Below are 27312 nucleotides of genomic sequence, written 5' to 3' on the forward strand. Positions count from 1 at the left end.
ACCACAGGCCCATCAAGTGACACATTTTATTGTAAAAGTGGGAACCAACCTGGTCACATGACTGGCTACCTGCCTTTCTGCTTTCATACTGACATTTGGGATTTCTGTTTGTTTGAATACAGTCATTTCTATGAAATTGAGATCAGTAGGATGTTCTGATTTGTGGTCTTCCAAGGAGAGAAAAACGACAAGATCAATATAAACCGAGGTGCCCTGCAAAGGCCACAGCTGTGCTGGAGGATCTGTGGATCGACTGGACCAAATTTCATTGGTCGAGGAGAGTGGGATATTGCAGATCTAGAGTCCAAATTACCTGCGACTGCCTTCAGTCTCCTTGACAGTCCTTTATTACTGGCTGTTGGCAGCCATTTCCCCTTCTTGCGGCATCATGGACACGTTGGAATACAGTACCGTATCAGACTACTGGCACCGCCCACCAACACCAAAGCTAAGCTATCAGGAAGCATCTGAGACCTGCAGGAGATGACCCTGCTTTGTTATACCTTAACCGGTATCACCACAAAGTATCTGGCAAATGTATTGCCTATGACTTCCCTTAGTTTGGGGACTATAAAATTTCCTTAAACTGTGTCCAGAGTAGAACATGTCACTAGAGCCATCTGAATCTGTATTCCCAAGTCACGGTCTCCATATCTGACTCAGGATAAGCTACTTCTTACTGGTGTTAGCACCAACAGCAATAATGACAGAAAAGGCAAAACCCTACAACTAAAGAACAACAGCCTTTCATCTCCCAGCCCACATGCCTGCTCTTCCTATAAAGCTACCACACTTGAAAGCTCTGACCAAGAGCCCAGTGACGCAGAGGTGTGTGTGGAGAGGAACTGAAGGAGCCTAGACAGCTGACACAGGAGACTGACTAAGGTGCCCTGCACACATGACAACAGTCCTGACGAACACCAATGATAACCTGCAATAAATGTCAGAGATGCAGTGTTGGGAAGGGGAGCAGGCTATAAAACCGCATAGTTTTTTTTTTTCTGGCTGTGCTTCTGTATGTACTTCTGTGTTTGCGTATAAAAATCAACAGGAGCTGGACATGGTGGCGCACACCTTTAATCCTGGCACTTGGGAGAGAGGCAGGCGGATCTCTGTGAGTTCAAGGCCAGTCTGGTCTGTTATACAGAGATACCCTGTCTCAAATAAACAAAACAGAACAACAACAAAAACATCATAGAAATAGATTCAAAGGACACCATGCTTTGAATCAAGGCGCTGGGCTTGTAGATACATTTTGTTCTCTAGCTTCCAAGAGCGTGTTAGCTCTATTCTATGTATGAGAAGAGGTTCCGTAACTAGCAGGCAAGGCAAGATCACTCTAAGGGTGATGGAACAGAGGAAAGAAGCCCTAACACACAGCAGGAGTCAGACTCTAGACAAGGGCATCATACTGGATTAACAGTTGGGAATGGAGGCTCAGAAAGGCTCTGTGACTTCCAAAGACCTATGGAGCGGGGATCTGATGGAGCAGCATCTGAATCTAGATCCTTGCGGTGTCAGAGCCCAGGCTCTCAGTTATCCCTCTCTGAGGAGTCACGAAGGCTAAAACTAAAAGAGTAACCACAAAGCAATGCAGTGCGCAGCAGGCACAGCTCTGTCCAAAGCACAGAGCATGGCTGTTTACTGATGTCCTGGCTTTGGACAAAGGTTTCGGCCTCATTCACCCTTAGCTTCCTCCTCTTCAAAATGAAGCTTACCGCACCCATCCCAAAGGATCAGAGAGATGACACGTGGCATTGCCACAGAGTAGTGCCTAAGAGCTTGACAAATGGCAGCTGTCATGACCACTGTCACTTGGTATCTTGCTGTCCTTAGCTCCTGTACTTACTGAGAAATCAAGCCAGTTCCGTCGCGCCCCCCGCCACCTTTCTTTCCTTCTCTGTATTCCTCATGACTTCTCTGCCACACCATCTGCAGGCTCCTTCTAGCTGCAGGCGCTCTCTTGTTCCCAAGAGTTGACAGACTTTGGGCACGGAATGAGAGTTATTTGTCCAACAGATAAAACAGCTTTTATGGGGAGAATCACTATGAAGCGGGCTGACAGGATCCCACCGGTGGCTACGTGGGGCTAATTTTAAATCAAGTAAATATACTGCTTTCTCTCTTGTCTCTGGCTAGACCGTGACTGCAGCAATCAGGGCTACAGTTCCTCACTCACGGGCCCACTGTTTCTGGGGAATGGATTCTGGCATCACAGAGCATTTTTCTGCACTGTGTAGTACTGGGGAGAAGGCCACTTCTGTGTGGCAAGCGTGTGGGCTCGTGGTCACTATGGATGCCCTTTTAACTGGAAGGCACAGCGAACCGGTGAGAGGCAAGCTGAAGATAAGAGGAAGCAGGATTTTAATTTGCACAGAAATCCCTACTGTAACGATAGACTAAGGAAGCCCTCCTGCCCCAAGCGGGCTTTACCAAGACCTCTCCCATGCATTCCTAATGAAGGGGCTGACCTGCTCCTCCAATTTTTCAACCTGCTTGCCTGAGCCTCATCATCTGACTTTGCCAATGCTAGAACCAATGCTGATTCTACAGTGGGGCCACAGTAATGACGTCCGGTGATGACCAGCCTGGCCTCTGTGGTCAAGGACATGGGGTCACTTCTCCCGTGTTGACGCTCTAGTTGTAGGTGGCTTCCCTCTCTGCAGCTGCCGTTCCCTTATCCCTGAGATGGAAGCATCCATGTTACCTTTGGTGGGTGGACGGTAGCGAAGTGGGCTCGGTGTGTGCCGCGGTTCACGGCATCCTAAATACTTCTGTGGTGTCTCAGGGTTTGTGATGAAGAGGTAAAACAAGGACCTCTGGGGACTTGGGGTGTTAAGAGGCCTAAGATTATGTTTTAGGGCAGAGGAAGGTTGCTACCCTGACTATTTTGCTTTGGAGACCTACTAGCCCCTTCAAAGAGCAGGTGGGGAGACTTAGGTTTGGCCGACGCATTTATGGAGGGACCTGGGCAAGAACTGAACCCACGTCTGCAGCTATGTAGCTCTGAGCTCTTTCCACGAAAAAAAATCCGGTTCTGAAGGCACAAAGAAATCGATCGTGTGTGAGAGCAGAGAGTGCAATCTTAGAGCTTACTGTCTTGCCAGGCACCACATTCCAGGCGGAAGGAGTCCAGCCCAGTGTCCATAGCATGGGTAGTAGGGCCCAGCCCAGGCCATGTGAGGAGAGGCCCTCTCTCCCTCAGGGCTGAGGAAACTCCTTCCCTGTTTCCAGCAAAGCATCAGAGATGTGAAGGGTGGACAGGGACATGTGAGGACCGTTATTAAAACAGCCACAGCCCCGACTTAAGAATTGCTCCCTTGTGCATGGTCCTAATGTTGGAGAAGTCACTTTCGCAAGATCATTTAAACGACCCTTTGAGGTGGATATTGTTAGTAACCCATGTTACAGATGAGGTGTCTCAGAGCGGAGCCAGATGGCAGGTATTAACTGAATTTCGTAGTTTTAAAAAAGCGTACTCCCAAATGTTTCCGATGGCACCATTTACTAAAGGCGTGCTATGGCCTCGGACGGAGTCCTGGTGACTCTCTGCTCCTGCTGTTGCCAAGGAAGCACAGCCCAGGCAGCCCTCCTCCCCTAGGTAATCTCAAGTCCAACAAAAGTAGCTTCCTGAGAGCACTGCTGAGGGAACAAGCAGTCAGAGAGTGACCCTGCAGAGAGGACACACTGGAGCCTGGTCAGGGCCTGTCTGCAACTCATGGTGAAGACTTTACTTTGAGATCAGAGAAACCCAGGAACAGCCCCCCAATTCACACCACTCAGCTGGGGGCAGGCAGCCCTGCCCTCAGGCAGCAAAGCCCTCAGCAGGCAAGTCTGGGAAAGGCTTGGCATTTCCTTAGGCAGCAAGACACAGAGTCCTCTCTGCAATACTTGCAGCCACGCTGCAACACCAGTCACAAGTGCACCTAAGGCATGGCTGCATGCATCCACACTGCAACACTGTCACAAGTCCACTTAAGGCATGGCTGCATGCATCCACACTGCAACACTGTCACAAGTGCACCTAAGGCATGGCTGCATGCATCCACACTGCGACAGTGGTCACAAGTGCACCTAAGGCATGGCTGCATGCATCCACACTGCGACAGTGGTCACAAGTGCACCTAAGGCATGGCTGCATGCATCCACACTGCAACACTGATCACAAGTGCACCTAAGGCATGGCTGCATGCATCCACACTGCAACACTGATCACAAGTGCACCTAAGGCATGGCTACATGCAGCTGACTTCCCCTCGCTGTCACAGCACCCTACTTCGCCTTCAGAAAAGATCTAATGCAGCTGAATTTTAAACTTAAGTTTGGCCACTCCCGGCGGCTCGAGGGAAGATGCCTGCGGCTGATGTTCCACTTCCACACCTCCTAGAGGAGAGGCTGTGGTTGGCCCCAGGAGCAAAGCTTCCATGTCCTGGTGTCCTGTGGCACGTGAACTGTGTGACTTACCCTCTGCTTTTTCTATGATCAAAGTCAGTTAGGAAGTGGTCCCTACAGCCTCTCAAGTGGAGTTTTACCTTGAGCATGCATTATTAGTGGAGGGCTTCCCTGACTGGAACTTTTGCTTTTGACAGGGATGAGGGCGGATAACCTACCTTTATGGACTTGTGGGGTTTTTTAAAGAGGACATTCGCCGTGAAACCTCGCAGGACAGCCTGGAGACAGGCTCCTGCCCTCCGGTGTCCCCTACCCTTCGATCACTGTGGTTTCTTGCCTTCCTGTCGCCGACTGTTACATGGCAGATGTGAGGACCTGTTGTTCTCTGCACACACAGACCCCTGTGTTTGGCTTGGTCTTTGATTGGGAAATTGGGGGCGGGGGCAGGGCCAGGCACCATGAGGATGATGCCCAGGGTCATGCAGATGATGGTGACGGTGTGAACCACGGCCACCGGCTTTAAGCGGAAGCTGCCACATGTCCTGCGCTGATTCCGTGTCTAGACACCGCACATCCCAGGCCAATCTGGGTTACCTGAGACCCCATCTCAAGAAGTGCAAAAAGTCAAAATGAATAAGGAAATAAATAAAAATAATCCATTCTCACAAATTCCCTCATGGCATGTAGTACCTGCCTTAACAAGAAGAGGACGCTGGGCTCAAAGCGGCTCAGCAACTTGCCCAACCTTTCCGGTTAGCACAAGGTCCAGATTAAATTTAAATCCGAGTTGGGCCTAGGCTGACTATACTCTCTTGTTTTCTGATTAACTATAGAACCCTGGAAATGACCAGTGCGGGTGGGGGGGCAGGAATGGGCTAGTCCTTTCGGTATCTGAACCTGCTGAACTGATCACATTTTACTGGCAATATGTCCCCAGGAGAACAAGCACCTGGGGTGAGGTCATGTCACAACAGACTCGATTTTAGGAGGGCATCTTGATGTGTGTTGATGACCATGTCTGATGGACTCCACCCTGTGGCTTCTCCCTGCATGGACGTCTTGCTCTATGTGGATTCCATTGACCCTCAACGCCCCTGTCCAGGCCACATCTGTGCTTCTGACCTTGGCCTGGAGTGTCTACGACCTTATCAACTTTTAGACAGTTTCCCTCCTTTATAAGGCTTGCTTCCAATACTGCCTCTTCCCTCAAGGACTTTTGCCAGGCAAACGGGACCACTCCCCTGGCCTTTACCCGTTGTCCCACACCTCTGCCTGGCACTGCCCCGATGGTGCCCATTTGTGCTTCCTTCCCTGTTTATTTCCCTGCCTGAATTGTGCTCAGTGGACAACGACATGCCCCCAGCTCTGGCTTTCACTAGTTGGGAAATAGTGGGTAAGTTACATGACCACTTTGAGCCTTTGTTCCCTGCTTCCCCCCCCCTCCCCTGTGTCAATCAAAATGATACAAAGCTGTCCTCCGGATCCTTGTACAGATTACGTTACATGGGGATTCTTTAAAACTTATTGAAAACAGACATTATTATCCCATTGCTTAGCAGTTAATGAAAACACTCACATATTCTAATTTGATATAGATTATGTTTAGCACACAGACTGTTGTAAATATTTCTCTGTGAAACTGTCAACAGGGCCTCGGACTTTGGCAGTACTTACAGCACTAACGGACTCTGTAGACCTTATGCCTTAGAGGGGAGTTGGGAGATACGAGATGGCAAAAGGGAGTTTGAAGATGAGGGACAAAGAATCCGCTAAAGGCCTGCCCTGCTCCTACTGTCTCCTTTCAACGGGTTTGCTGCATGCACAGCTGTGTGCAATTGTGTGCGCTCAGGCAGAGACACACCCACTGAGACGTGTAGAGGAGGAGCAGGGGCCTCACTGCAGTGGCCCATGGATGGTCTGATGGATAGCATTTGGGACAGTGTGACAGGCTGGGGACCATGGCACAATGGATGAACCTGGCATTTGTTTCCCTTCCCACTGGAGGCTGTGCACAAAATCTAAGGTCAGGTTCAAGGGCATCAGAAATCTAGACACCAGCAGGAAGGTCTTTCTTCAGCATGGTTTCAGTGACAAGCTACAAGAACCTGCTGAAGCCTGGGGGTGGGGGAGTGGCCAGACTAGAGGCCCTGAGGAGCTGCTACTGAGCAAGTGGTGGCTCCGTCCCAAGGTCTCCCCACAGTTTCCCCTCCCCTCCTCTATTTGCTCATTTCTGAAGAACTGAGGTTAAAGAGCATAGTCTTTTCAAAGCCCCCTGCCTGGCATAGACAGATCCATGCCAACTTATTCCATAAGAGATGTGATCAGTTCTTCTCTCCGGCAAGGAGTTCCCTCCACACACAGCTCAAGGGAGAGGAGAGAGCCTGAGCCGGTTCATTGTCAGCCAGAGGCAGACACCAGACGGATGAGGACAGCAACCATGAAGATGACTCAGCACCTAGCTCACGGCTGGCTGGGATTGTTGGGAGGATCAGACGCACAAACACAAACCTCGTTTGGAACTGCACCTCCAGGCATATGACGGCCTCACTGATCATGTGAACTGCTGTTGGCTGTCTCAGCAGGTCCAGCACTCCGAGGTGTCTGGAGGTGTCTTAGAGGAAAACCACACAGGAAGGCAAAAGCTCCTGGTGCACGGTGAGTTCATGTGTGAGGTACTGGGCGTGGACTCAGAAGTGGTCTACATAGAGGTCGGACACCTGGTGTTTAGGTCCAGCCGTCTAGACGACCAAGGGTCACTGCTGAACGAGTAATTTAAGTACTTCAGCTTCAATGTCCACCTCTGGAAATGTTTCTGCTAACTGTATGTGGTGGAAGGAAAGCTCCAGAAGGTTGATCGTCTGATAGTCCTCTCACAAAAGCCAGGCTTATGATGCGTTTGCCTAGTCAGCCTCTCTTCCAATGGGGCTGACAACAGAATCCACCCATACTGACCTTGATTCCTAGAGCTCTCCACTCAGAACACTTGGGTGCAATAGAGACTGAGGCTCAGAGAGGCAAATACAGAAAGGGGCACGCAAGGCACGCAAACACGCCCTCCACAAACGCCTGCTGCTTCTACCTGCCGTCCTCTGCCTCTCCTCTGTGTGGTTACTCCTCCCCTCAAAACTCCTTTTTCTAGCTTCTCTCTCAATGTCTTCCTCGATTTGCAACTCCACCTTCTGTGGAAGTTTCAGCTGAACTTCCTGTCTAGAATAAATTCGTGTCTCCTGTTGGATCCCACAGGGATGAGGTTCAAAGTGTATCCCGTAGTATTAACAGCCACTCCATATTGCCAGGAGTTCCTTGCACATCTGGCTCTCTAGAAACCCCTGGTTAACCCAAAGGCCTTAAGCAACTTATACAGCTTTGTCAATCACAGCTCAGGAGGACTCAGTGCAGGAAACGGGTCAGTATTGGTTCCTCGCTGAGTGTGGGATGCTCCTTCTACTAATTACTAAAAGCCCTGCATCCAAGAAGGTCATGGAGGGTTGAATCTCTGGAGGGACACCTGAAGGCACTGAAGGCCTTCTTTGGGCCTTGGGCTAGGTTAGACCTTTTGCAGAGGCTGTCTCATCAGTGGCTTAAAACACCACTTAGCTATCAGCTGGTAAATTACCAGAGATGAAAGCTGGGGAGACCACTCAGCAACGTGCTTGCCGTGGAAAGCAGAGGGCTCAGAGTTTGCTTCTGAGAACTCAACCTAAAGAAAAAAAATCCAGGCATGGCTACCTCTTGTAATTCTAGCACTGGGGAGGTGGAGACAGGCAGGGCCTGGGGGCCTTGTTGGTTTCCAGCCTAGCCTCTTTGATGAGTCCCAGGCTAGTGAGAAATGCTCAGAATCTCAGTAAAAGATGTCTAGCGATGACACCTAAGGTTGCCTTCTGACCTCGTGTGCCCACATTCCCATAGACACATGTGTACCCTCCGCAACGCTCACAAACCCACAAAGAGAGAGGAAGCCAAGACTGATTTTCAAAGCATGGCTTGGGCTGTAGGTCTGACCGTGCAAGAAGTCCGCTTTGACCGGAAGACTGTACAGCTGTCCTTAGGACAAGGCTGGATACCGTCTTGCCATTTTGCTGAGAGAAGGGAACACAGAGTGGAAGAGAAAGCACCGTGTTTTGCAAACATTTCTCCCTTCTCCCCATCTTTCTCTGCTCCCTGCTCTGCTCCTGGCTGAGCTCCATTTTCTGCCCTTGTCCCAGGCTCCAGCACCCTAAGAGGCACCCTGATTGAAGTGACTTCCCCTTTATTCTATGGAGTGAAAGAATGGCCACCAGGGAAACCGGGCCCTCCCGTGCATTAGGTTGAAATTATGTAACCATACAGTAATGAGCCTGGAATAAAAAGAAGACTGAAGGAAAAATTCTTTCCAAGAATTCCGGAGCTCTGTAAAGTCACAGCCTTTCCACATGTCTTGGGTGAAGTTGCAGGAGCATCCTGAGATACAGCCATGGCTATCTCCTGCCCGCCGTTCCTGTGCAGCCTCCCTGGGGGCTTGATTGTACGGATCGCTGGTATTAAAAGTGAATGTGCTCATAAACTTGGGTCTGTCTCTCTCGGGACATTTTCAAACTCTGGAGCTGCTTGGCCCACACATCCAGTGTGTCCTGTCTGCCAGGAGACAGGAGGCAGACTGTCCCTGCTGGTGGCTATTACATGACAGCGCTGGGTGCCAGCAAGTCACTTTGTCCCCAGAATGGCCCGTTAACTGCACTCACAGGCCGGGAGAAAGAGGCTCATCAAGAGCAGGGTTCTCGCATCAGATGGCACAGTAACCAGGAGCAGAATAAGGCACAGAGCCTTGGTCCCAATGGCCATCTCTGGCCTTCGCTCTTCTGGTTCTAACCCCATCCCCATTTCCAGCAGCCCTTTTCTACTCATGAGATCTAGACTTCAGACGTGCAAATGAGTTTGGAGTCTCTATTCTTCCCTCCTGATCCCTCCTACCTCCTGTCTCGTGTCTGCTGGTTCTAGCCTCAGTGATTTCCCTTCTATCTTTTTTTCCCAAGGAACTTTGGCCAAACACATGCTGGACCTGGACATAACCACCTGTGCTGACAGCAAAGCTTGATGGGGACACTTTCTATCTCCATGGAAACCTGCAGCCCAGTGGTGGAGACTGATAGGCAGCACCTAATGTCACAGCAGATGTGACTGTGGAGAGTACCACGGGCTCCAGAAGGGCATATAAGTGAGATGCTGGCCTTCCTGAATAATGACATTTAAGTAGAGAGCTTTTGCGGGTTCTTAATTTGAGTTTGTTGAGACAAGGTCTGGCTTTGCAGCTCAGGCTGCCTTCAAGCCCACTGTTCTACATCAGCCTCCCGGCGGCTGGGGTTATAGCAGTATACCGCCATGTCTGACCTGGGTAGGGGTCTTGGAAAAGAGCACACACAGAGAGACAGGTGGCACGTCGCAGGTGGCACCCTCCAGAATGAAGATCTGCTTCCTTCTTGGGGTCCCTTGTGACCCATAGTTCCCCCTGATCTCAGCTGACCCGAGATCACCCACAAAGCTCCATGCTTGCAGGACACTGAGGAGACTAGATGTCTGAGTAGGGTCTGGGATTCAGTCCTATCCTGCAGCATTGACCTGACAACACCCGGTCACCCAGAAATCCCATTTGAGAGGAAGGAAGAAGGAAACGGCAGATATGAAGATGTCCATGCAAGTGCTATCCACAACAAATGGAGACTGTATGCAGCAACGGCATGGATGTGAGCAGCAACGGCATGGATGTGAACACCCTCTCCCTCACCCTGCGGTGCCTGGAGGTTAACAACATCCTGGAGCCATTAGTCCAGAGTCATTTTGCTCCTTGACACTTGGCACTCGCCTTTGCAATCAGCGTCTTCATTACGTTATTCTCCAATCAGAAGCAAATGAACAATCGAAGACACAAAGAAGCAAGCAAATACAACCTACTGCTTGGTAATTCTGCTGCCAGGAAGATCACCCCCAAACTGTTCTATTGTGGGCAGCGCCTCAGACTGGAAAGCCTTTCTTTCATGCTGAGCTCAAACATGTTGCCTGAGTCATAATTTCAGTCGGTCTCTCGTGTGTTCATTTTTATTTCTGCATTACAAATAACAATGGAGAGCTTGGTGAAGACAGGCGTGCCCGGATGGCGGGGCTCGTGTCTGCGGAGGGACGGCACAGACAGGATCGTGGGTCTCTAAAGGCTGTGCACTCACCCCTCCTCTCATTCCAGACGCCTGTGCCTGTGGGCAGAGGCCAAAGGGGGACACGGGATGTCCTGGTCTACCATTGCTCATCCTGCTTCTTTGAGACCGGGTCTCTAACCAAACATGGAATTGGGCTGGCAGTCAGCAAATCTCAGAGGTCCTGCCTTGTTCTCCCCAAAACGCTGGGCTTGTAGGAAAGTATATAACTGTGCCAGGATTTGTCTGTGGATGTTGGGAATCCAAATTCTGTCTTCCTGCTTACATCCAGTGGATCATCTCCCATGTCTCTCCCATCTTTTTATACCTCACGCCTGACTCTGTCCTTGGAAACACACAGAGGTTTGCTTGTTTTCCGGGACAGCATTTCTGACATGCCAGTCTCTAGGCCTTCCTATTGGGGAGCTGGAGGTCAGCTGTAAAGAGTGTAACCCATAAACATCTTCCTACAGGGCAGGGAGAGGAACCAATCCTAGAGAGAAAGGCATTGATGCGGGATCCTGTATTTGGATCATTCCTTTCTCCTCATGAAAGATCAGGTTCTGCGGGTTCCTCCCCCCATGCTTTGGCGATAAAGCTAAACCCATGGCTTCCATCCCAAAGACCTGATGTGAGGTTGAAGAGAAAGCACGAGCCCTGGCCACTCACTAACACCCAGGCCCAAAGTGCAGCGGGTCTGTGCTCATGAAACAAACTACATCTGAGACCCGGGGCTGCAGGGACGAGTCTGTTTCGGCTAAGGAATGGGGGAGGGTGCTACCATCACCCCAGCTTCCACCGCTCAAGTGTTCCCTATTCTTCTTATGTCCATCTCATTTGTACCGGAATCCCAGGAGGTGAAACAAATATTTCCGTCACTATGCTTTGGCCCATATCTTTCTATGGAGACTATTTACAGCAGGCTTAAGCATTCTGTACAGTCCTTATTCAATAAAGCCCTTCTGAGCACAGCCACCCCGTGCTGGCCTCTGGGCAGGATAATAGGCCACAGGAGGTATGCACTGCCAGCCTTCTTGGGAAGAGATGTCTCCTGTCCCTTCCTGTGGTATTGCTGCCACACTGACGGTGGGCAGCTTAAGAGGTGCTGTGGTTTGAATGAGATACGTCTCTCATAGACATTTGGAAACTTGCTCCCCAGCTATCTTGGAATGTGATGGGTCTTTAAGAACGGGAGCCTTGCTAGAGGAAGTGAGTCACTGGGGGTGGGGCATAAGGCTTCAAAGCCTGGCCCCATTTCCTGGGCATGCTCTGCTTTTTGATTATGTCTAAAATGCCACTGTCTGCCTCATGCTTTTGCTGTTATACTTTCTGTGTCACGATAGACGGCATTCCTTCTCAAATTCTCAGCTCAGAGCAGCCGTCTCTCCTTAGCCGCCTTTGTCAGGTGTTCTGCCATAGAGCGTCGGAGATCTCCAGGGAGCCCACCTTCTCTGCAAACCTCATTAATTTCCCAAGCGCACCTCTACCAACCCTTTCCAGACGGCCTCAAGAACCGATGACTTGGGCTCCACCAGGCCCGGTGCAACAGGAATGTCCAACCGAGGAAAGCTCTCTCCGCACTGCCTCCTAGAGAGCGGCAATTAAGCTTGGCAACACTCTCACCAGTTAAATTCTCACCGCTTTATGCCAGGGTTTGCCTAGTGTCTGAGCCCACGCTCAGTCTCTGGTAGAGGTGAAAATATGACCTGGTTAATAAAAAGATCTGTTGCTACAGGAATGTCCCACCCAGAGGTGGCTCCGGCTCCTGCTTGTGACCCCATGTTCTGTATGTTCTGGGACGACGCCTGTAGGCAGGGAACTATGGGGTCGGCTACACCCATCACATCCCAGGCTAGGATAGGTCCAGGAGCAGGAGTGACAATCTTCCGGAGCCACCGGCAAGGGCTGCCTCCTCCACCACAGGCCCTGTGCTTAGCCTGACTACCGCAGCTCTGTTATCCTCCTAGTGCGCAGAAGTAGGAAGAAGACTCCCTGAGTTACTCTACTGGAGGGCGCCACGCTTCCTTAGAGATATTACAGTCAAAGCACCTCCACCCTTCAGGGTGGGCCTGGAGCTGGCGTGGAAGAGCCAGCACCCCAGGGTGCTCTGGGGCCTTCGTGTACATGAAGAGCCTTTCTCCACTCTATTCCATGGGCTCTCCTGCCAGACAGGTGCTTGAAGCCTCCTCAAGATCGTAATCTGTAGCTCATCTACTGCCTTTTACGCAGCTGTTGGGAAGCAAGGGAAGCTGTCAGCTTCACGGGGCTACAGCTGTCAGCGAAGCGAAGTCAGCTTTTGTCCTAGTTACAGAAAAGACACGGCGGCGGGGGTGGAGGGTGGGGGGGCTGCGGCATTGTAGATGACAGTTCCTTTTGTGACTGCTGTCCTGGAACAGCCAGACCTCCCTCCAAATGTGTTCCGACAAACTCCCTGTTTGCTTTCTTGCTGCCTTGGTGACCCAGGCAGGCCAGAAAGCCAGCAGGCCACAGCGAGGCAGGCTGGCTAGGCCCAGGTCTTCCCTCAGAAGATAAGGAGGTAGATACTCTGCATTGTGATGATAACACACGTCACACCAGTATCCTACTTCTACTGATGATAGACTCTGTACCAAGGGTGTGTGTGTGTGTGTGTGTGTGTGTGTGTGTAGGGCAGGGTAGCTACTCTGTATAAACTTTCTTCCCCAGATTGCATGGCCACCCTGTGATGTGTAACCACTTGTGTTCCCACTGCACAGATATGGAAATTCAAGTTGCAAAACTTGTAAGCAGTGGGGCTGAGGTCTTGAAGTCGGCAACCTGATTTCCAAAGACAGGCTCTCCAGGGGGATCTGTCACTCAGGCGCGCCATTCCCGTTATGGGAACAGTATGGAAATGTGAGGCTGAGGTTCTGAGGGGTTTAGAAAGGGACCCACGCTTGCTCAGTGGATAAGGATCAGATGTAGGGTCGGCAGTGGAGTCTTCCAACATCACCCGTTCGAGCTCGGGATTGTGCTTAAAGGCATGGTTTTGGAGATCCCAAGTCTTGGTGGAGCAGCAGCTATGCCATTTACTGCCTATAGGATCCTGGAAAGCTGACACATTCTCTGAGCCTTAGATCCCCCATGAGAAAGTCATATTGAATCCACAGACCCATTGGGAGGGTCCAGAAAGAAGAAGAAAGTCCTGGATTTGGTCCAATGCTAAGGTCACAGTTAAGATAAATTCCCCCGCAAAACCCCCAAAATACCAAGATCAGAAAGCTAGCGTATAAGGGTAAAGAGTGAGCTTCAAAGAGTAAAAGATTTCAAAAGTGTTGGAATGCCTCTGGATGGGCAGTCACATCCCTAATCTAACCACGTGACAGAAAGTGAGTCACTTTAGCTCTGTGGGTCCCAGGGTCCTCATCCTCAAATGGGGTCCTAACCCGCTGGGGTCAGGAGATTTCAATGGTGAAGTACAAGTGAGATGTGTGGGCTAGAAAGGGGCCCGTGGAAGAGTCAGAGCTAAGAGATACTGTTCTTGTGGATGGCAGTGGCCACCGTCACTCTTCCTAGTCTACATACATTACTGTGTTACAGGAAATGCTCTAAGCGGGATCAAGACGCAGTAAAGCATCGTCTACACGATGGTACACCACCACCCTCCAGTCCCTTCCTCCGTGTGGTTCTGAAGCAGATTGCTTCGGAAAATGAAAGGTAAGGTCGTCAGTGGAGACCAGCGAGGATCTGAGAGCTTACGGGAAGAGTCAGGTGGGGTAAGCACTCGTAGGCTGCCTGTCTGGATGCCAGTCCTTTGGAGTAAAGGAGACCTGTGCGGACCCCTATGAAAACATCACAAGAATGTGACAGGTCCTCCCCAGCCCCACCAAGCTTGCTGGGGGAAGCGGGCTGAGAGACCCCAAAGGCAAGGTTCCATGGCGTGTTAACTTTGCTTTCTCTATTTTCCCATGGAAATGCCAGTAAATATGTCTGAAACTGAAAGGTCACTGGCTGCTCATTTTTTTCAGCACAGTTCCCAACTAAGAGGCTGAAGGTCAAGTAGCTCTGTCAGGATCACCACCCTGGTACGGCTGCCCTGGGCAGATACCAGCAGAAGCCACATTCTTTCCTGCCCTTTGCTCTGTCTCCCCCTCTGCTGGCTACTAGGTGATGCAATTTTTATCTGGAATTTGATAGGCTGTAGAAAATGATTACAAATGAAAAGGTTATTCATAATTTTTAAATGAGTTAATTAGTAAACCCAGTCAGACTTGCTCATTGCAGTAATTAATAATTGATTATACTTGAAATTAAACACAATTTTTCATCAAAAATCTAATTAAATATCTGCGCTTTTTTTGCCTGTTGATTAGATCAGTTGGTCTGCTGGAAAAGAGTCTTTGTTAAGGATATTTGTGCTTGGCTGAAACAATTAATTTGATCTTTAATAATTGATAGTTCCTTACAAGTTAGTCATCACAGCCTGCAATTAGGGCTGAGTAAGATGCCTGCATGCCCATTCTAGCCTTCATCAGGGGAAAGAGACCAAATCCCACAGGGGAAAGAGACCAGATCCCAAGGTTGTCATGGCGAGCCCTTGAGAAGTGGGGTGACCAGTTCCCCACACAGGCAGTGCTTAACTCCAGCCTCACAGGCATTATTCTGGGGAATTATTGAGCTGTCTGAGGGTGAACGGTTGCCATGTGGGAGCACTGGTCTGGTACAGAGGTCATGCTCTCCCCAAGCCCTTGCTGAGTCTATGCAAATGACAGAGGGAATGCCCAGACCCTCTTGGTGTCTTCCCCAGGTGTGACTGCTACAGTCCAGCCTTACATCCCTTATCACAAACCTGTATTTACTCTTAATTGAGCTCATGCTATTAATGGAATGAACCTCTGATTGGCATTGCAGATTCTGCTAAAGTTATCTTAACGTCTACGTCCTGTCTCTCCACGCCCACATCGTCATTATCTCAGTTGGAGCCATCAACTTTTCTAGACTAGTTCGTCGTAACCACTTTCCAATAGCTCTGACATTGGTTCCTTCTTCGTGTAATGAAAACCTAACTGTGGCCTACCACTGCTGACAGCTCTTCTGATTGTCCATTCAATAATGTTCCCACCCTGTTTGCTCCAAGGTGACCATGACAGGCATCACTAATCAATCACAGAAGTTTCTTTTCATTTCATTGGAATACAGCCTTAGGATTCATACAATGTAGCTTTCCAGATGACAACCATAAGTTAACTGGTAAAAGACATATGAATTGTACACCAGCTTGTTTTGGAGCTATGCATTCTCTAAGCCTATATTCATAAGGGGAAACAAGACCTGGCATAGGGGAGATACTAGAATATTCTCAGGAATGTCACCTTCCTGACTATTTTTAGGAAACCGAGGACCCTGTAGAGGAAGTGAACTTACAGTTTACATCATCATTTGAAACCCATCTATGTTTAAAACATTTTTTTAATTTCTGAAACAAGTGGTGGTTTGTGTTCTATTGATCTTTGTCTGCGATGGCATGGTACTGCCTCTCAAGACAGGCTCACTTTGCATCCGTGATGACAGCCTGCTAGAGAGGAAAGTCCTCTGTCTTTTGTTGATCTCAGCTGGTCAGTTATAATTCTGCCTACTGGCTTATACTGACAATCCCATTTGCTTCCAGAACTCTCTCTGAACTCCTTAACTTGGGTTCAAGGCCTTCCCAGGCTAGGATCACCTGCCTTCATCCTTGGAAAAGACATCCAGAGCTAAGCCAAACCCACTTTGGATGCTTTTCGTCATAGGTTTATTACCACAGAGGTCGCAGACTCCTCACCGAGCCCACTTCTCTTTCAATTAATTGCTTTCCCAGGAGAAAATAAAAAAGGGGGAACTCAGAAGTAGGAAACCAGATTTTGCTACAAGTGTGTCCAAAGAATGCCAAGGAGAAGCCATTCTGCTGGAGCAGGGCCACAAGTCACAGAACTGGGGACTTTCTTACATAACCCGGAGCAGATCTGGGGTTGGGTAGAAAACTGGCAGCCAGCATGGCTCTGGACCTCTGCTCCTCCTTCAGCCGGCTCTCCACTCACAGGTGCTTCTCATGCAGGATTTCCTTGGGTTCTGACTGTATTTTAATAACCACGACACTTCCACAATACACTACCATGCCACCCAGCCTGAAACCCACCCGGAGCAGTCCTGGAGGTTTTCTTTCACTAGTAGGCTCCTCTCCCGAACTGCTCCTCACCTTAGCCTTCCTGACCCAGGCACAGAGGCGAGAGCGCTCCTATGTTGTAGGTCATGGACCACACCAGGGCAAGATTTCTTGGTACAACCTGCGTCCTATGACTGTGTTACTGGTGTGGTGCCTTTGGTGACCCCAGGTGCTTTGGTGGCCACCCTCTGGGACAAAGTGGTGTCACGGGGAGCTGGGGGTGGGGGTGGGGAGAATGTGCTTACCCACAAAGTATGCGAGCAGGATGACCAGGGTAGCCGAGAGGACGAGGGCACTCAGGGCGGCACACTTCCAGTTGCAATACTTGGAGGGCTTCTTGAGGTTAAAGGCCGGTCGGGAGAAGGTGCTGCGGGGCAGGGGCCGGGGTGGGGGCGAGTACACGGTGCTAGACGTGAGGGGGTACCCTGGGGATGTGGTGCAGAAGAGCGGGGAGGTGCCTCCTGGCTTGAAGAGGAAGTGCCTGTGGATGGAGAGAGGCGGGAAGGTGTCAGCATCTGCCTGCCAACCAGGCGCCCAGGCCAACCTGCAGGATAGACGCACGGAAGAAGGGACATGCAGAGAAGCCTGGAGAAAGAGAGAAAGAGAGAGAGAATCATCACAGGGAAGATGACAGGGCCAGGAAAAGTCACGCACCGGACCACAAACAGGGCACAAGAAGACACGTTTCCACAGAGCACTCATAGGACTGGAACCCCACCCAAGGCAGAAGCCACTACTCACTCAACAGAGGCTGCCCTGAAGTCCTTTTCCTGGGAACCGTGGAGCTGGGGTAGGGGATGGCTCTTGGGAAAGAACTAACTGCTATTTAATTTTTTTTCCTGTTGTTCTAATACCTGCATTTCAGTGCACCTTGGTAAGGCATTAGAAGCCCTTCTTTTTAAATGGAGCTTTGCTGGGGTAGAAGTCCAGAAGTCACCACTAAGTTCTGCCCGTGGCTGGTAACAATGCCCTCACAGCCTCAGGAGCCCTAGCTGCAGCGCTACTTGAAAGCTATGTGGAGGAAAGACGGGCAGCTCCATCCTGTAGCCCAGCTGCGATCTTGAAAGCAGTGGAGAATGTCAGAGCCCATGAATTGCGGCCAAAGGAGATGCTGAGAAATCCTGCAAACATGGCCCGAACCATAGCCATGGGAGGACTTCTGCAAACCTTGTGTGGATTGTGTGATTTCTACTGCACGGCCTTGGAATCTTAGGACCAACCCACTCCTCCTAGGCTAGAAGACATTCAGACCACAGAATATACACTCGAGGCCGGAATACGTGAGACACAGGGCCTGTGCTGTATAAAAACTGCGACATGAGATGGTTTCCAGAATGGCAAAGGCAGCCGATGAGATGCTGAGAGCTGCATATTAACAAGACCGCTGTTAATATGCCGGGGCAGGGGCGGGGGCAGGGCGTTCCAAGGACAGACTTCGCGAGTGGAACGCGGACTTGGGGATGTTCATGCAACGCGGCATCACTTCTCCCAGGAGTTCCCAGGGAAAGGTCTCAGGGGTTTGCATGCAAGTGCAGGGGCCACAAGGAGAGCATATACAAAGGAGGAGCATGGGGGGAGGGGTGCCACCTACCCGTCACTGTAAGCCCCATCATGGCGGGAGGCGCTGAGAATGTCCATCTCAATGAGGTTGTCCTGCAATGTCCCTAGGAATGGCTGCTTGCCTAGGTTTCTACGCACACATGGAGACATGAATGAAGCCATGAGTCATGCATGCATCGATGAAGGGGAGAGTATAGAAACAAATGAAGAGCGGCTGTCGGGTGCGGCTGTGCGTGAGGCCAGCAGGGACAAAGGGTCCAGGCAATCGGTCGGTGTGCAAAGCCACGTGTGCAAAGGGTCCACCTGGCGCACAGCACCCAGAGGGAGCGCTCTCTATACAAACCCGCGTGGCTGGAAGCTGTGAGTATCCAACTCCAGTTCTCAGCTGGGAGGACTGCAGGGTGCCAAGCAGTGGGCTAGGCACATTATATCCATTTTCTCAAATTTCCAAACTAGATGCTATGCAAGGAAGTCAGGGTGATCCCAGTACTACAGATGAGGATACTACAGGATAGGGAACTGTAGTGGGACTCGCCAAGGTCACCAGCAACAAGGTTCAAAGCAAGGGTTTGAATTTGTTTATCTGGATCTAAAGCCCTACGTTCTCTCTTTGACTCCTTCCACATCTGCTAAAGCAACATCTGGAAGCACCCACGTGACTTCTCTGAAGATACGAGAGCACTGAGCACCTGTGGCCGCTGTCTTCTAAAGAAGGAGAACGGTCTGGAGAGTCGTACCCTGCCCAGGTCCAGCAGAGCCACAGGGACTCAGTTGGTGCACTGAGATAGGGCCAACAAATCTGGATTTCTCTTACGTCCCTGTGGATGAGGACCTGGTTGGAGTCTCACCATCCCTCGGCTTGTGTGGGAACAGGGTGGTAACTGCTTAGCAAGGAAGACAGTTCCCTGAAGACACGGGGCAGGGTCTTTGTCCATGAGGGCAGGGCGATGCTTATGCATTCTGCTGACTGTGCCCCGAATGTAGCCGTCTGGGTCTCAGCATACCTGCTAGGTGATGCCATTCACTCTCGAGTGCCCTGAATCCCACTTCCAGCTAGTTCAGGGTTGCTGCTGTCTCACGGTAAGACAGACCAGAGGGAGGAGAGAGGGCAGCAAGCCAGCTCTGGGCTATAGTCCTGCCAAGGAAGCCTTCTGCCTCTTACCCAGCCTTAGCACATAGTATTCCAATGCAAAGGCTTCCTGATGTGTGACCCTGGGTAAAATCTTCCCTTCTTTCCATCACTCTTTCTCTGCACTGGTGGATATAGCACTAGGATGCACGGGTTGCTACGGGGTCGCCTGAGATGATGCTCAATGTGACGGTTGCCCTATCCTGTAGCCACCACACACGGCTTGCTGTTCAAGGAGCTCTGAGTGACTTACACGTATTCGCCACCCCATTCCTATCCAGCCAGCTCTGTCATCTCCCCTTGCAGGCTGGTGGGGCACGGCTCAGAGAAGCAACTTTCCTGAGGTCGTATCACTTGGTGAACAGGTGGTGGAGTTTCTCCCGGAATGCGCTGGCCGGGCCCAGAACTCAGGCCGTCTGCTGCGCAACTCTGTGTACTCAACACAGCCCAACTTTTGCCTGCCACCTTCTCAAACCAAGGAGGGAGGGACTGTGGAGGTCCCACGTCACTAACACCCCAGGGACAGTGGAATAAAAGGCAACACTGTTTTGCTGCTGGGATGCTGATAATGAGGCACTAGTGGGCCTTGTCCTGTGGAGAGTCACCAGAGTCTGGGCCATCACTGCAAGGTTTTCCTGTCACGAGGCTCCCAGTGCCTGGGACAGGGATTGGCAGTTAGCATTGTGGATGAGAGACCTGAGGGACAAGGCAGATCTAAATTCAGGCCCCAGCTCCATCCTTCATCTGCCCGAGGCAGCTAATCCCTCTGAGAATTTATCAGAGTGGTAACTGCTCACTTACACAACCAGAAGTGAAGACGTGCATCTTTTCTCTGCTCTTAACCCTCCCCAGTCCTTCCCGGGCTTACGAGATCTTACGTGATCTTGTTTGGTTTGCTCCGCCAAAGTCATGTTCCTGGTACAGATACACTGGCTTCCTTGCCTCTGTCAAACAAGCTAAGCCTGAGCTGTCTAGTAAATATTCCCATAGATCAGACCTCAGACTTCCTTCCACAGCAATGGCTTCTTACCTGCCCACAGCAGCTCCCTGTCTTTCTCCCCAGCCACTCACTGACTCCTTACAGTGCTTTAGTACACACACACACACACACACACACACACACACACACACACACACACACACGTGTACACACACGTGTACACACACATGCACGGCATCAGTCCATGTGAGAAGACAAAGCTGTGCGAGAGCTCAAGGCTCAGGAATGCTGATGGGAACACGGGGTGCTGGTTTGCACAGTATGTCTCTTCCAGTTCTGTGAGGCACTTGTCCTTTCTGTCCAGCTTGCTGCTATGTGTCTGAAGGAGACGACTGACTGGTACATACATGCAGTCACTAGACAGATCTGAGCCGGGTGCTGCTGGATGCAGGATATGCAGAAGGAAGTCTGCCCGGCACGTGGCAGGCACATAGATCCTGGAGACAGCAGCAGGCGGCGGTTATTATTATCGCCTCTTGTCTCTCGTTTTGCGGAGGATTTTCGGTCTCTCTGTATCCCACCTCCCCTGGCACGAGGAGGCCCCACAGTGTCCGCTCAGAGGACCTACATGGAGTTCTGCTGCCTTTCTGCAGTGATGCTGGCTGCACTGCCTGTTTCTGGGAGCACTCGGGGGTTGGCCATCAGCCTACATTCCAGAGAGTCAAGGCTGTACCTCGTAATCACCAAACATAAACAAATAAGCATGTTTTTTTTAAAAGGCCAAGAAATAAGATCAAAACGTTAATGATAGGATATTTCCAGTGCCCAGGTCAAGTGATTTGTATCTTTAATCCGTGTGGCTGTTTGCATGTTCATGTGTGCTGGTTGGGTGTGCTCACCTTGGGCGCTGAGCCTTGGGCATCATTCATATTTTTCCCTTTTGAGACATGGTCTCTCACTGGCCTGGAGCTTGCTAATTAAGTTAGGCTGGCTGGCCAGTGAGCTCTAGGGAATCTATCTGTCTCTATCTCCCCAGCAGTGGGATTATAGCGTGTGCTATCACACCCTGAATTTTTATGTGGGTTCTGGGGATCAAACCATGTCTTTGTGCTCGGAGAGTGAGTGCCTGCCTGCCTGCTTGCCTGAGCCCTCCCCAGCCCTGTTTTAACATTTACAATTTAAAAAGAAACATGTTTAAAAGGCAAGAGCGCTGACAAGCATCACTTAGGAGACTAGAGCCGGAAGATAAGGAGACAGGCAATGGGACAGAGTGAAGGATTTCTCCAGCTATGCGGTGATGGATCTTCTGGAAGTGCTTCTGTTAGCATGCCAACATGGACATTCATCATTTAGGTCACTTAGGGATGGGGGGACACAAACACTTGTCAAAAGTGATGGTGGTTCAGGCTACTGCTGCTGCAGTGAGACCACCTCATTCTGCACTTGCCAAACTGTTCAGTTCTGGATCAGATCATTTGGCCTGTGGGCTGGACGAGGACACTGAGGTCCAAGAAAACATGTCTCCTGATCCTAAACGAGTCAATGGCAGAGCGGAAACTGAGTCATGGGTGTCCTGACTCCCAGATCATAGGTCCCCTAAATTTTACACCCCTCCAACACCTTAGGTGTCTAGTTGCTCTAAGAAATGAAAGGTTTCTGGAGTTTTCCATAGGCGCACAAGGTGTTGAGCCCATTTGGAGTTGTAGCCGTCCTGTGTAACTTCCTATTCACCCCTGCTGGTAGCTCCCTGCTCACCCCTGATGACAGCTTCCTATTCACCCCTGCTGGTAGCTCCCTGCTCACCCCTGATGACAGCTTCCTGTCCTCCCTGCTGGCAGCTCAGGTATGGGTGACTGATTTATGATTAGGTATGATCTTCTTGTGGGTCGATGGTGTTTCTACCCCCTTTCACAGGTACGGGACCTGAGGCTTGGCAAGACTCGTGAGGGTCATATGGAAAGGAAGTGACAGGGATGGGACTTGTGGCTTTGACTTTGGTTGGGCTCGTGAGAGGGAGCTTTGCAGGTAAGCGGTGTATGGCTCTAGGAGCCCCTCTCTGAGCGGAGAGGGATCCAGTCCCCTTTACATCCAGGAGAGCTCCTGAACTGTCTGAAGCTGGCCCACCAGTGTGAGCCAGGGCTTGAGAAATTAGCCTCAAAGGGGAAGAACAAATGGCCTTGGGAAGGGATGCCCCTGACCTTCAAGGGAAAGAGGTCTTCAGGATGGCCCCACCCAACAGTCAGTGTGCTCACAGAAGCCGCTGTGCTGGACTGATCTCAGAGCCCTGGGGTGGCCATCATCACACTTCATTGTCATCGCCACTGAGAGGCGTAGGACAGTAGGGATCATGTCCTACGTACTGCAGCTGACACCTCAGGGTGCGCAGGTGTCGGTGACTCAGCCAGGCTCACGAGGAGTCAGCTATGCATCTGACACTCAGACACATGAACGAAGAAAGGAAACAAGAAGAGCCAGCTCTTCCTGGCCACGGCTGTCCTTGGAAGGGCAACCTCTCAATGCCCAGCTGTGAGCGGCTACTCACTGGCTTCTGCAATCCTGGCCTCATGACCACGGAATGGCTTAGACCCCCTTTTCAATGACCTGATCCCCTCTGCTGCTCATTCTGTCAATCATTCTCAGGAGGCCCTTGGTCCTCCCCTCTCCTCCAACTATTTGCCATCTTACTCAAATCCTACCTCTTTCCTGGCTCCGTGCCTTTGTCCAACTTCCTTGAACTAAGTGTTGTCTCTGCTGACACCCTGTCAATGGAGGCCTTGAGAAGCCCCTTCATTTTTTACTTATTTTTGAGACAGGGTCTCGCTACGTAGTCTCAAACCCACCATCCTCACACCTTAGTCTTCTGGTTGCTTGTGCCCCCTCACCTGGCCTGAGAAGACACTTGAAAGTGATCAGGAAGTTGGCTTTGGACAGAGGCTAGATGCAAGGACTTCGGAAGACAGCGGGATCTTAGGCGAGTCACTTAATTCAGACCCTTCCTCTCTAGATAGGAAGTGGTAGTGTGTGGCTCATTCCACCCATGTGGGAAAGAGTTAAACGAAGTGGTCCTGAGTCTGCCTAAGACTGGCCCTGGTTGGCATCTGAGGTGGGGGCCTCAGGAGGGTTCCCTGTGAGAACTGATAAGGCCCACTGGGCACATACTTCATCTTCAACCTACTGCTGCAGACATGTGTTTCTTCCAGGAGGCTATAATTTCAATATGTCCCAGGCAGAGGTGGTTCATATGGCAACCCTTATTATAACCTAGGGCACTGGGTCCCTACTGTGCCCGCTGCCTGGCAGCATTCCATGCCTACCACGGCTTTTGCTGGGGGAGCAGAGTGTGCCTGTTCTGCACGGCTCCACTGGGCGCAGCCTCTGGAACCTGGGACTTGGTTAGAAGCCCTCTCTCTACCTCACCCCACAGATCTTTGCTTCGCCAATCTTGCTTCGCATCTTTTCACTGCTGTGAACGCAGAGCTGTGTTCATGACCGTATCATGAGCCCTGTTAGCCATTCCCCAAACCTGGTGTGGTCCTCCTGGAGACTTCCAACATGCCATTTGTGGAGAGCTGGGAGCATTAAGGGGTTCTATGTGAGAGGGACTCTCATTAGCACCTGACAGCCCCCTGGGAGGTCTCCGAGAGGGTCAGTCATGGGTACGGATGCTCTGCAGCACACAGAATGATGTTGTCTCCTCTGCTTGCTGCGTATGCTCCATTTAAGCATCATCCATGGTGTCTGTCTTCCCTTCGCAGGTCTACCTCCCTCTGGGAGCTTCTTGCATGGCAGTGGGATTTGTCTTATAGGGATCTTATATACAGCTGAGATCAAATCACCCAATGACAGAGAAGACTGCCCATTCTGACTGTGCAGTGTTTATTTTACAGATAAACTAAGGAGGCTCAGGCAGGGTAAACGACTTTCTGGGCTTGCCCTGACCCATCCCTGTGTCTCATTTGGGGAACCACAGCAGGGTTGGCCTAGAGATAGCAGGGTGGCCTCATCCCTGAGGTTACATGGGCGGTTTCTCAAATTCAGTATGACCACAAAATGGGCTCCAGGCTCCTGAACCAGGGCTAGGGATGAGCTGAGGCAGAGCAGAGGTCTGGCAGCCTTCTGTTTGGGTTTCCCCTTCATCCAGCAGGAGCCTGATGGGTTATTAATCAGACAGTCCCTGTGAAATCAATTAAATGCCTGATGCCACAGTCTGCCAAAGAAGTGGATCAGAGGTTGGGGGACCCTTCGATACATGGCTCCACAGAAGAACCACAGACGCTCCCATAGGGCATACTCCAGGTCTAGGGAGCGCAAGTGGGTCCAGGCTCCTCCCTGGAAAACTCAGTGAGCCGAGGGGATTGGCAGAGGTACAGGGGTATAAGAAGGGAGTGAGTCTCCAGAAGTCTCCTCTCGCCAGCCTTCTGGTAACCATCTTTCTCTGCCAGGAGGAAATATAATCTCTCTTGGTCACCTTACCAGCTGCTATGGGAAGCTGTCCCTTTTTAAGAGTCAGTTAAGCATATCTGGCCACCCCTCTGTCCCGTCTTCACTCGTTCTACCTGTGTGTTCATATTTCAAGCCCCCACTGTGCTGTGACAAGCACTGTGTCATGTGCTGGGGACCCTACAGTAACTGAATCACACACAGCATGTCTCCCAGCTTCCTCTGCCATGACCATTTGTGGCAAGAGGTTGTTTTCTTTGCTCTCTTAGCACACAGTAGGCATCTGGTGAGTATTACTGATAACGGGCACCGCTGTGAGTTAGTGGGGGCCCTAAGACAGTTGGTCTCCATGTAACTGCTAGAAAAGTCTGATATTGGAGGAGGGTGGGTTAGAGATGGCTGCCAAAGCTTTGATACTTCTCCCATTGGGAAGCGGGGTTCAGTCCCTCTCTTCTTGAAGCTGGCTAAGCAGAGTTGACACTAGGCCAGGTCTAGGCTAAGCATCTCGGAGGATCAATGGCTTCTGTCTCCATACCTTGGGACTCCGATGCACACAGAATGAAGTACAACTGTCCCATTCAGAGGATCATAAGCAGAGGTCCCGAGGCACCTTAGGGATGAAGGAGTGCCACAGACAAGGGGAAGGCATGTAATGCGTGCTAAAGACGAGTTACGCTATTAACACCACGTGCAGCAGGAGAGCTGTGTATCTGAGACCTTCCCTACCTCCTGACTTTCCTGTGAAGGACAAACTGCACGCTGCCTTTGTCACCAAGTTGGGAGGCATTTGTCATGTAGCAGTGGCAGCTGGAACCAAAAATCACGATTGTTTTCAGGGGTGCAAATGCACAAGGTGTAGGTCCACTAGTGAGCGGTAGGGTGGTAGTTTGGGGGGGATGTATCTGACCCCGAGGACTGTGCCTTGACACACTCTTGATGGTGAATGGCCTGTCACATTCTCAGGACACCAGGCCACACTCTTACAAAGCAGTGAGGGCAGACCCTGTCCTCTTCCTTCCTCGGCTGTGTGGGGACTCATGGCTATTTTCTCTTTCTTTCTTTCTTCCTTCCTTCCTTCCTTCCTTCCTTCCTTCCTTCCTTCCTTCCCTTCCTTCCTTCCTTCCTTCTTATTTATTATGTATACAATATTCTGTCTGTGTGTATGTCTGCAGGCCAGAAGAGGGCACCAGACCTCATTACAGATGGTTGTGAGCCACCATGTGGTTGCCGGGAATTGAACTCAGGACCTTTGGAAGAGCAGGCAATGCTCTTAACCACTGAGCCATCTCTCCAGCCCCCATCGTGGCTATTTTCTCCATGACTTATTCCTTCACAGAGTTGACATAGGGGAGCAGAGCTTCATGAACACACAAGAAATATCTCTGACAGTGTGGCTGCTCGATGCCGGGCACTGTATGTGTGTCTCTTACGTTTGCTTCTTTCCCACCTCTTGGGAAAGGATAATTTTTATCCTAATCTGTCAAGGAAGAAGCCAAGGTGTGGGGATGTTGAATAACTCGCTCAGCCACCTGATGTGTTTAACGAACAGGTCTTGTGTGGCTGAAGATAGCTATGGATCACCCGGTGAGGTCAACATTGACAGGCGGAATTTCTGATGATGTCGTCGAGCGGGGTTGGTGCTGCTCTTAGTTTGGGGGCTGTCTGTGGATGCACAGAGCTCTGGGGTCACAGAGGAAGCCTCTTCAGCTGTTCAGGAGTAAATAGGACTCAGCTAGACCAAGACGTGAAGAAGAGGTCAACCACAGTGGTGGCGTGCAAGACCTGTGCAGAAGTCTGAAAGAGCACAGACTAGGAGAAGGCTACATGCATGTCCTCAATATTAAATACATGCACTCTAACTATATATAATGATGGTGTGCTGCATGTATGTTGATGGATTATGAGAGGGTGTGCATGCCCGTGTTTGCCTTTTGGCAGATGGAGGTGATATTTTTCTTCTTGCTTATCTTATTTGCTAGCTCTCTATGATGGATATTAATTATCTGAATGATAATGACAGATGAAAGCCCAATTTCATTCATTCTAAGCAATGGAGACAGGAGGACAGAGGATCAGCAAGGCAGGCATGTTCTAGCCGACAGGCAGGGGAGGGGAGGTGGGACAGTCTTTACAACACATATTGACCACCTGGGAAACCTCTCTCGGTGGCCCTTTCCTGCCTCTCTTCCCCTTGAGAAACTTACAGACTCACGGGAAAAGGTCTTGCTTTGCTCCCCAAATGAACATCCAAGCAGAGAATGGCCTCCATGATCCATGCAGATGACCAGAGCCACTGATTGGCTGCCGGTTTCCATGGGCCATGTCCTACTCAATAAGTACTGAAGATAACGGTGACTGGCTACCCGGGGAGGGATGACAGCAATTAGTCTACCCTGTGATTGATGTGAGCGAGAGAGACAGTCCAAAGGATGTGGATGGACACACACGGTAATAACAAAGACACCGGCCAGGGTGGGTCCTGGTAGGCTCACATCTCTGACGAACTCGGGTTTGGAAAAATGGTTCC

The 27312-nt window shown here is 50.7% G+C and overlaps 1 protein-coding gene across 1 annotated transcript in view; it reads right to left on the reverse strand.

Annotated features, from left to right (window-relative positions):
* Nucleotides 1–27312, reverse strand: part of Tenm4 (teneurin transmembrane protein 4) — a 699176-nt gene that overhangs the window by 184462 nt on the left and 487402 nt on the right. Inside the window, 1 exon segment of the mRNA XM_087901469.1 lies at nt 16962–17197. Coding sequence (XP_087757595.1) covers nt 16962–17197 — 236 coding nt within the window.

This window comes from Myodes glareolus, chromosome 24, assembly GCF_982192425.1.
Source record: "Myodes glareolus chromosome 24, mMyoGla1.1, whole genome shotgun sequence".
NCBI classification, from domain to species: domain Eukaryota; kingdom Metazoa; phylum Chordata; class Mammalia; order Rodentia; family Cricetidae; genus Myodes; species Myodes glareolus.